Source organism: Herpailurus yagouaroundi, unplaced genomic scaffold (genome assembly GCF_014898765.1).
Source record: "Herpailurus yagouaroundi ecotype Mexico unplaced genomic scaffold, PumYag 187, whole genome shotgun sequence".
In the NCBI taxonomy this organism is placed as follows: domain Eukaryota; kingdom Metazoa; phylum Chordata; class Mammalia; order Carnivora; family Felidae; genus Herpailurus; species Herpailurus yagouaroundi.
The window spans coordinates 15,887,302-15,897,228 of NW_024412418.1; the positions used below are offsets into that span (position 1 = coordinate 15,887,302).

The window sequence follows — 9,927 nt, forward strand, 5'->3', positions numbered from 1 at the left end:
GATCATGATCTCTCGGTTTGTGGGTTCGGGCCCCGTGTCGGGCTCAGGAAACTGAAATCAGAACCTGAGCCAAGATTAAGAGATGGGCACTTAACCCACTGAGCTTCGAAGGTGACCCAAAAGCATTTGCTTTTAAATTAAATAAGTCAGTTCTTAGCTTAGTTATTTTATAAGAAATTAAATATTGTTTATGTTCTATTTGAGATTAAGTGTTTAAAACATATTTGTAACTTGCCCCCCCCCCCATAATTAGTTCCTTTTGAAGGAATGGTCCTTTTGACACAATATTCAATTGATCATCAGAAAATCTGACTTCTTTCCCTAATTGGATAGTTTTATTCAAGTTCAAGTTGCCTAATTGGATCCTTTTTGTTCAGGTTCAATTGTGAACTTGAGAATTCACATTCTTTGTATAAATAATTCACAACCGTTATTTTTAAATTCTTTAAGGCCTTTATATGGTGTGTGTTAAAGCAGTCTTGGTAGCCATTTCTATAAAAGAGAACAGTACAGGGGCGCCTGGGTGGCGCAGTCGGTTAAGCGTCCGACTTTAGCCAGGTCACGATCTCGCAGTCCGTGAGTTCGAGCCCCGCGTCGGGCTCTGGGCGGATGGCTCAGAGCCTGGAGCCTGTTTCCGATTCTGTGTCTCCCTCTCTCTCTGCCCCTCCCCCGTTCATGCTCTGTCTCTCTCTGTCCCAAAAATAAATAAACGTTGAAAAAAAAAATTTTTTTTTTTAAAAAAAGAGAACAGTACATTTTTGGAAGAGATTATTTTAGGAAATTTCAAAAGATTGGCAAATATTAATCAATTATTTCTTTCTTATTATAGGATCACCAAGCACATTGTGAATTTGCTCTTATGAATTGTCCTCAGTGCCAGCGTCCCTTCCAAAAATGCCAACTTAATATTCACATTCTCAAGGAGTGTCCAAGGAGACAGGTTTCTTGTGTAAACTGTGCTGCATTGATGGCATTTGAAGATAAAGAGGCACGTACCAGCTTGGATTTGTTAATTTCCCTACTTCTTAAAAAAAAATGTTAATGTACATTTGAGGGTAAGAGATGAAGATGTTACTCCAAATCCGGGTCTCTGTGATCATTTGTGGGAAGCTTGATGTTTAAGAAAGAAGGTTCAGTAAACCAGTTAAGTAAGTGTAGGGTTTATACTTGTATATCTTTCTTAGAAAACATTGTTTATACGACGTAACCACTATAGTAGATCTGTGAGTAACACAAGCTTCTAGGAAAGACTTGCTAATCTACTTTCCTATGTGATATGTTTTTTTAATGACCAGTCTTGGATTAGAGACAAACAAGTAGAATGATTACTTTATCAGACTCACACTTTTCACTTTGAAAAGAATGGGTTGTTAAAACCTTTAGGGAGAATAAATTCCACAAAGTGTGTTCCTTTGGTGATAATTCATCGAGCTGTACACATGTAATGAATTCACTTTTCTGTACATGTTACACTTCAATTAAAATGTGTATCTTTAAAAAGAAACTTCATGGTGCTTGACCACACCGTAACCATAGAACAGTTTTCCATTCAGAAACTGAGATGTGGAGAGGTTAAGTAATTTTATGTTAGTGTAGTCAGTGGCAAAGCTAGCACTGAGATCCTAGAACTGGATCCCTGTCTTATGTCTTTACTGAAATAACCTACTTCTAATTTATGTCTTTTTTTATAACTAATAAGATACTTCTTTAAACTTTGTTTCTTATAAATTCATCTTGGTAATTTTTCCTACTTTCTTAGAAGATCAAGCATATTCATTAGGTTGATGAAATACAAAAAAAAAGTCTGCTAGGGGCGCCTGGGTGGCGCAGTCGGTTAAGCGTCCGACTTCAGCCAGGTCACGATCTTGCGGTCCGCAAGTTCGAGCCCCGCGTCGGGCTCTGGGCTGATGGCTCAGAGCCTGGAGCCTGTTTCCGATTCTGTGTCTCCCTCTCTGTCTGCCCCTCCCCCGTTCATGCTCTGTCTCTCTCTGTCCCAAAAATAAATAAACGTTGGAAAAAAAAAAAAAAAGTCTGCTAACTTGCTAAAAATGTAGAAAGGTTTGAGGCATAATGAGAGCAAATTGATGTCTCTCTAAACTTCAGTAAACTAAATGGACTTAAACTGGAAGCTTAATGATTTCTCGGCATATCAATTGAACAGATCTATTGTATTCTGGAACACAGAGCTCTCCGTCTGGAGCACATGAGAACCTGGGCACTAAAGCCTCTTGCCCTAATAATACTTGTCTTCTTTTACCCTTCTTGAAAAGAGTTTTACCTAAGTCACATCATGCAGCTATTTGAAATTTTTGGAAGGGGGCCTTTGGAGACTCCTAGTATTGGTAAATTGTGTCCAAACTAGTCATAGATGCTGTGCCTCGGTTCAAAAGTGGTGTAGAAGATTCTCTTATGTGTACTCATACTCTGTTAAAGAGCTGGAAGGCAAGATGGATCTCTCATTACTCCACTGGCAGAGGGAGGGCAAGTAACCTTTGTATATCATTCTTACATTTTTGTTTTGCACAAACTGAGGTCCTTAGTTTGTTTATAGTGAAAGAATTACTTTTTATAAAAATAGACTGTTCTTACTTTTTCAAATTTTCTCATGCTTTTTACATATTTTTTTTAATAAAATTTAGATCCACGACCAGAACTGTCCTTTGGCAAATGTCATCTGTGAATACTGCAATACCATGCTCATCAGAGAACAGGTATAATGATTCCCTTTCCTAAGTTAATATTTCCATCAGATGAAGTAAACAAGTTAGGTTTTCAATTAAAAATTCAAGTCAGTAAAGCACAATGAATATAGGTTGAAGAAGTATTAAAACTGAAAAAATTTTCATGTAAACTAATATAGTACTTTCAGAAAGAACAAAATACTCAGCTGTAAGTACTTAAAATTCCTGTCATTAACATAATACCCATGTTTATGTGTTTTCTTAAAAATTCCCACCAAACCCAGGTACTTGTCAGGTAAAAATAAAAAAATCTCCATGTAAAGAAAGAAAACTCTTTGAGAAATACATATTTGTACGCTGTGAAATAAGGATCTTGGGTCTGCAGAGAGAACAGAGAGAAAGAGTGAGAGAACAGTGAAATAGAAGAAAGCAAACCTGGTCAGTAGCAGAGCACTACTTGTAGCTGTAGGCCCTGAGAAACGTTGGGACATTTTGAGATTTCCAGGATTGGTAGCGCCTCTGTCATTTGTGCTATAGGTCACTAATGGGCATCATCAGAAGTAGTAGTTATAGTAGAACGCTGTACATTTGTATTAATAGAGAAAGAAAAATTCCATCTGAGTACTATCTTTTGACATTTGGAGAGTTTACCCACAAAATATGAATATTAGTCACTAAATATTTACACACCCATGAAATGTGCAAACCCAAAGATCATAATTGATTACCTTACTAAGTAGCAGCAAGCAAACCAAGTTTAGTCAGTTGACTAAACTTTTCCATTTGTTTTTTAACAGTCTTTTAGTTTCTTTCCCAACAAAGCCTTAATTTGAAGGTGTTAAACTTCTTTTTGCTTATGAAGTCTCACCTCCTTAGTTTTTGTTTTCTCTGTTTTAATATTTAATATGTATCACATATTAAACCCAGTGGAAAGAAAACAATGTAGGAAAAAAAATCTAGCTTAAGAGAGAAAACCTAGGTTTTGATTTTGGCTGTGCCACTAACCTGCCCACTGATCTCTGATGAGAAAGTTGACCTTCTAGATCAGGAATCAGCAAACCAACACACCAGCCAGTCTGGCCTACTGCTCGTTTTTGTGAATACATTTTATTGGAACACAGCCATGCCCATGTGTCTGTGTGTTGTATATGGCTAGTGTACCACAATGGTAAGTTGAGTTGAGTACTTGGGACAGAAACCATAAGGCCCACAACGCTGAAAATATTTATTATGTGTCTCATGACACAACATTTTGTAGACTGCTGTCCTAGACTATACAACATGAAGGATTGGAGTAAGTGTCTCAAAGGTCATTTCTGATTGAAGTATCTATGAGGAGAGCCAAACTAAATTTCTAAACGGAATTTGGTACCACTTTCAAAGAACATAATTTTGCATAATGGGTGTCACCTTGAAGAATGTGTTTTAGAGTCCCCAAGTCAAAGGCTGTGACTTTCTTTAGAACTGTTATTAATGTGCTTTAAAATACCTTCTAACATCTGCATCTTCCCATGGTAATCAAGGCATGCCCCGGTTAAAAAAAAGGTAAGAGGACATAGAGACAGTCATGAGGGAAATAATGGGTGCAGCCAGTGGTGTCAGTGCATGGTCCCTATTGACTGGTCCATGCAGCTAACTGGTCCCTATTAAATGGCCTGGACCACAGCAGTCCTTGAGTTTGCAGTTGTAGGTGACATCAGAAGATGTTTTTTCTCTGAAGTGTCCCTAGAGGGCGTTAGTTTCCCAGCAATAGAAACAAACTCGTTATCTGGAATTTTGAGCGATTTGGGGGGATGGTATGAGATGTTGCTGTTTCCTTTCTCTGTGACTTTGGAAGTAAATACTAATCTTTGTGGGCTACACGCTTTCTGTTGTAACCACTCAACTCTGCATTATGCAAAAGCATCCATAGACAATACATGATTTTGTTTAGATGAAATGTAAATCTTTATTTCAAATGTGATCTCATCAAACTAGAACATGATATGCAAGGAAAACCATTTTTTAACCTTCGTTTTGATTTTCAGATGCCTAATCATTACGACCTGGACTGTCCTACAGCCCCAATTCCATGCACATTCAGTACTTTTGGTTGCCATGTAAAGGTAAAGCTTGTTTTTTCTTCTTTAATTATTGAATACCGATGAAGAAAATTCTGTTACATAGTGGATTTGAGAGTACCAGTGGACAGGGAGATGACTGGCATGCACTGTTGTATGAGTTTGGAGCTCCGAACAGAAACTGGGACTCAGGATATTGATGGGATGCCTGATGGTGATGGAAGGTGCGATTGAGATCATAGAGTGAGTGTGTACAGGAAGGAGAAGCAGACCGTCACAGGAGTTGTGAACAAACCGTATTAGAAATTGGAGGAGATGGTATGGTTATGTTCTCCAAAAAATTAGTTTCAAGACTAATGATCAGTTGTGTCATGTTTGAGATCGATGATTATTGTAAGTCATTCTTTCTGGAGAGTACAACTGTGTTTTTGCTTTTCCATTATACTTTCTTTGTCTGACTTTTTTACAATAAGCATGCATTTAGTAATTTTAAGAATAAAAAGAAGAGGGCCGCCTGGGTGGCTCCGTCAGTTAAGCCTTGACTCTTGGTTTCAGATCACGATCTCGTGGTTTTGTGAGTTCAAGTCCAGCGTCAGGCTCTGTGCTAGCAGCACGGAGCCTGCTTGGGATTCTCTCTCTCCGTCTCTCTGCCCCTCCCCACTCGCACTTCTCTGCCTCTCTCAAAATAAATAAACTTAAAACAAAAGAAAAAGAGGAAATGATATATGCCGAGATTACATTTCGTGAGAGGATTCTGTATGTGTGCGTAGAGAAAAAGACTTAAAGGAAATGTATCAAAATGTTAATGGTAGTTAGGTGAGATAATAGGGAACTTTCATCTTGGTCGTCTATATTTTGTTTTTCTATAATATACACAAATAATGCTTTTACCATAAGTATTTTTTCATGTAACAGGATGTTCTTGACGACCTAAGAAGAGTGTGGAGACAGGGAAGATTATACTTTGCAGTAGATTTATAAAATAAATGACTTGGGGACAGTGCAGACGGACTGCTCTTGGTCGTAAAAGAAAGAGGGAGAAAATGGTATTAGCTAAAGAGAGACGTGAGATCAATAGAGAGGTGTGCCTTTTTTTCAGTAGGAAAGACTAATTGGAGGGAAGGGTCAGGGGGAGAGAATGAAGATAAAGGAAAAGGGGGATGACTGAGCAAAACCTGTGAGGTGTTGAAAATGCAAGTGCCAGCAAGAGCCCAGGTGAAGCATTAATGTTGGACAAGCAGAGCGTCGTCTCTGAGTCAGATGAATGGGTATGGATCCTGATACTTCCGTAGGTGGGAGGGAGGTTTATCTGAGTGAAAGGTGAGAGTATTTGGCACATAGCCTCACTTTTCCAGTGGATGAAAAGATAAGATCGTCTCACTAGGTCAAGAATTTGTTGAAGAAGATGGTAGGGGACTGAGGGAAGTGATGACATTACTTAAAAACCTTTTATTTGGCTTGGCTAGGTCCCTTCCTAGTCCTCACAGTATCTAGTCCCAACCTAAGGCTTGTGCTTGATTTTTAGATGCAGAGGAATCACTTGGCACGCCACCTGCAAGAGAATACCCAGTCGCACATGAGAATGTTGGCCCAGGCTGTTCAGAGTTTAAGCCTTGCGTTACCTCCTGTACCTCAGTGTGATATGCCTCCATACGATTCTTCCTCTGCGTCCCGGGTTTCCACTGGGTGTCACCCAGAGGTCCAGAATTTCCAAGAAACCATTCAGCAGTTAGAGGGTCGCCTTGTAAGACAAGACCATCAAATCCGAGAGCTAATTGCTAAAATGGAAACTCAGAGCATGTACGTAAGTGAGCTCAAACAAACGATTCGAACCCTTGAGGACAAAGTTGTTGAAATAGAAGCACAGCAGTGCAATGGGATTTACATCTGGAAGATTGGCAACTTTGGGATGCATTTGAAATCTCAAGAAGAGGAGAAACCTGTTGTCATTCATAGCCCTGGATTCTACACAGGCAAACCCGGGTACAAACTGTGCATGCGCCTGCACCTTCAGTTACCGTCGGCTCAGCGCTGTGCTAATTACATATCCCTCTTTGTGCACACAATGCAAGGAGAGTATGACAGCCACCTCCCTTGGCCCTTCCAGGGTACAATCCGCCTTGCAATTCTTGATCAGTCTGAGGCACCTATAAGGCAAAACCATGAAGAGATCATGGATGCCAAACCAGAGCTGCTTGCCTTCCAGAGACCCACAATCCCACGGAACCCAAAAGGTTTTGGCTATGTGACTTTTATGCATCTGGAAGCCCTGAGACAGAGAACCTTCATTAAGGATGATACTTTATTAGTGCGCTGTGAGGTCTCTACCCGCTTTGACATGGGTAGTCTCCGGAGGGAGGGTTTTCAGCCACGAAGTACTGATTCAGGGATGTAGCATCCCTGCATGTGTTTAAAAAAAAAAAAAAAAGCCGTCTGGAGAAAGCCGTCTTTCCTTGCCTTGTTCTCAATAATACGCAAACAAAAAAAGAAGTGGAAAGACATTGTACCCAGCAGCGAATGCTATTACTGAGGTCACTTACCGCTTCTTCCCGTTACAGATCTCAGAAGCGGTTTTTCCCCTGGAACCTACATGTTCCACAGTTTCACAAAGACTGGAGTGCCTGTGGCATATTGCAGCGGCTGTCTGTCTGTCAGTCAGTATACCTCTTTGTTGCACTTCATGGGCTTTTTTTGCTCCAGTGTGTTTTATTGTCAAAAAGCCCAGGGTTGGAGTAGTAAAGCTCAAACCTTTTAATAATAATGGACGTTCCTTAAAACTTCAGCTTATTTTTATATTATATGTAATATATTAAATTTGAGAATCACTACTGCCTCGTGCTGGTGCCAGCGAGAATTATTACTCTGGAGCTGAGTTCTCATTTATTTGACCTTCAGATTTCAGATTTCAGAGGATTTGAACCTTAATCCTTGGAAAGTTTAAGTTCTCATTTACTCCGTTTCCCCCCCACCCCCGGGGTGCAACTAAGGATATTCAGAAACTAGTTTAAACCCCAGGTATAACCTTACCTATTTAGTGCAGACATGTCTGTTGAATAATTCTTATTTGTTTCATTCTACGTGGCTTGCATATTTCCTTGAGGCTACATGTAGCATCTTCTCCAGAGTTTCGAATGCTGAGGACCATATGGATACCAACTGCCCAGTGTTATGCCATAAATCCCTTTTTGCCTGTTCACTGCAGATTGAATTCCACAGCCTTACGTATGTTCTCTGCTACTCACGGCTTATACGACAAGGAGATGCACATATATAATCACCAACATACAAAATATGTCATGGGGTGCTTGGGTGGCTCAGTCGGTTGGGCGTCCGACTTCAGCCCAGGTCATGATCTCACAGTTCGTGGGTTCGGGCCCCGCGTTGGGCTCTGTGCTGACGGCTCAGAGCCTGGAGCCTGTTTCAGATTCTGTGTCTCCCTGTCTCTCTCAGCCCCTCCCCCACTTGCACTCTGTCTCTCTGTCTCTCTCAAATATAAACATTAAAAAAAAATTTTTTTTTAAATATATCAACTAGTCAACCAACATGGCATCTCCTGGTGGTGGCAGAAGCAATCTGAGCCAGAAATTTTCAGCTCTTTTGAACACTCTCTGGGAGTTAGTTAAATGGAACAAAACTGATTTCCTAAAGGCAGAATTTCTTAATATCTGGGAGATCCTTGGAGATACCTGAGAGGTCATCAAACCAGGGTGGGAAATCCTGGTGGTTCTATCAGGACTTAGCATGAATAAGTTCTTTAGTCCTGCAGTATATACCTGAGGAGAGTCATGTGGAATGTATCAAAGTGGCTAAGTGTTCCTAATAGAGATGGTTTTTAGGCCATTTGTTGGTTAAGCTCTATAGATATAAATATGGTGAAATCTCATTCTCAGGGAGTCCCACAGCTAGTCTAGGCTCTTAGAAGACTCTGAGAGGACCCACACACTCTGCTGTTTACACAAGATTGTTTAATAATGTCTGGTCATGAGAGATGGTACTTTTGTTTAGAGAAGCCAAATCTGAGCATTCAAGATCAGCCTTAATTTCAAGAGAAAGCCAAGAGACCTTGTCTGTGGAGCAGAATGGTTTCAGTTCCAGGCTGACCCAGCAAGTGTCATTATGGCCTTTCCCTTTACCTGTCTGTCTGCCCCTCTCCCCCAACATTTAGACTTCCTCTCTGATGGGTTCACGTTCTAGAGTAAAAACAAAGGTCATGCAGGGATCCTGTTCCCCAGAGTTACCAACCGTACCACCTGCTCATCACCGGTTCCCAGTTTGCTTCCTTGAAGTCTGTGTCCCTCAGCCGCCGTGCCTTCCATCTAGCTCCCAGGAAGCGCTGGGGCACCACCATCTAGGTTCGAAACCCTGCACCGCTGCCCTTCTTGTGACTTTGTCAGTGAATAACTGTTGAGTTCCATTCAAGAAGTAAATGGTAGTTACTTTCATTACATAGAAAAAGCCTGAAGGAAATATACTGAACTATTTTTGAGGACTTATTTTTTTCTTTGTGCTTTCTTCATATGTTTTACATTTTCTACTGCAAACGTAACTTTTATCAGAGGGGGAAAAAAAGGGGTTGCCACAAAACATTCAACCCTACCAAAAAAGGAAATGCTATTTAAAAGCTTCCTGGTCAGATTTCTATTAAAAGCATGGCTGTGCTTTAGGTTCTGAGGCCAGTCATTTCCTGCTTTGGTTATGTTATTTTTTTTCCTACTATACTTAATCCAAACAAAAACAGTTTTTGCTTGATTTCAACTTCTAGCTTCAGGTTTCTCATCTGTAAAATGAGTTGGTTTAGATGTTTCTAAGGTCCACTCCAGCCATAAAATTCTGTTTTAAGAAATTAAGTTGTAACCAGCAGAGTGTTGACAATACTTACTAAAGAGTTTTGCCAGTAGGAAATGGCCTAACCTTATTTTTTGCTGACATAATATTCTACTTCAAATGTGTCCATCAGCTGGGTCTCCTCTTAATTCAAATAAGCAATTTTTTTTTTTTTTAACCCGCAAACATTTTGTAAGAAACCAGGCACTTACTTTATACTGGCCATTCATTGTGAATATAGAATAAAAGTAATGGTCAAACTGTCATTCTAAATAGAAACTTTTGTTAAGATTTCAACTCAGAATCAAGCGTGGGTTTTCAAATTCGCCCCACTCACACGTGCTGGTTTCACTCAATTGGCT

At 40.1% G+C, this 9,927-nt stretch overlaps 1 protein-coding gene across 1 annotated transcript in view; it reads left to right on the forward strand.

Moving 5' to 3' along the window:
* The window catches only part of TRAF6 (TNF receptor associated factor 6), an 18,050-nt gene extending 10,477 nt beyond the window's left edge, over positions 1-7,573 (forward strand). Inside the window, exons 4-7 of the mRNA XM_040495425.1 lie at positions 830-988; positions 2,640-2,711; positions 4,709-4,786; positions 6,267-7,573. Of these exons, the coding sequence (XP_040351359.1) occupies positions 830-988; positions 2,640-2,711; positions 4,709-4,786; positions 6,267-7,136 (1,179 nt within the window). The 3' untranslated portion in view covers positions 7,137-7,573. The remainder of the gene's footprint in view (positions 1-829; positions 989-2,639; positions 2,712-4,708; positions 4,787-6,266) is intronic.
* Positions 7,574-9,927: the final 2,354 nt, after the last annotated feature.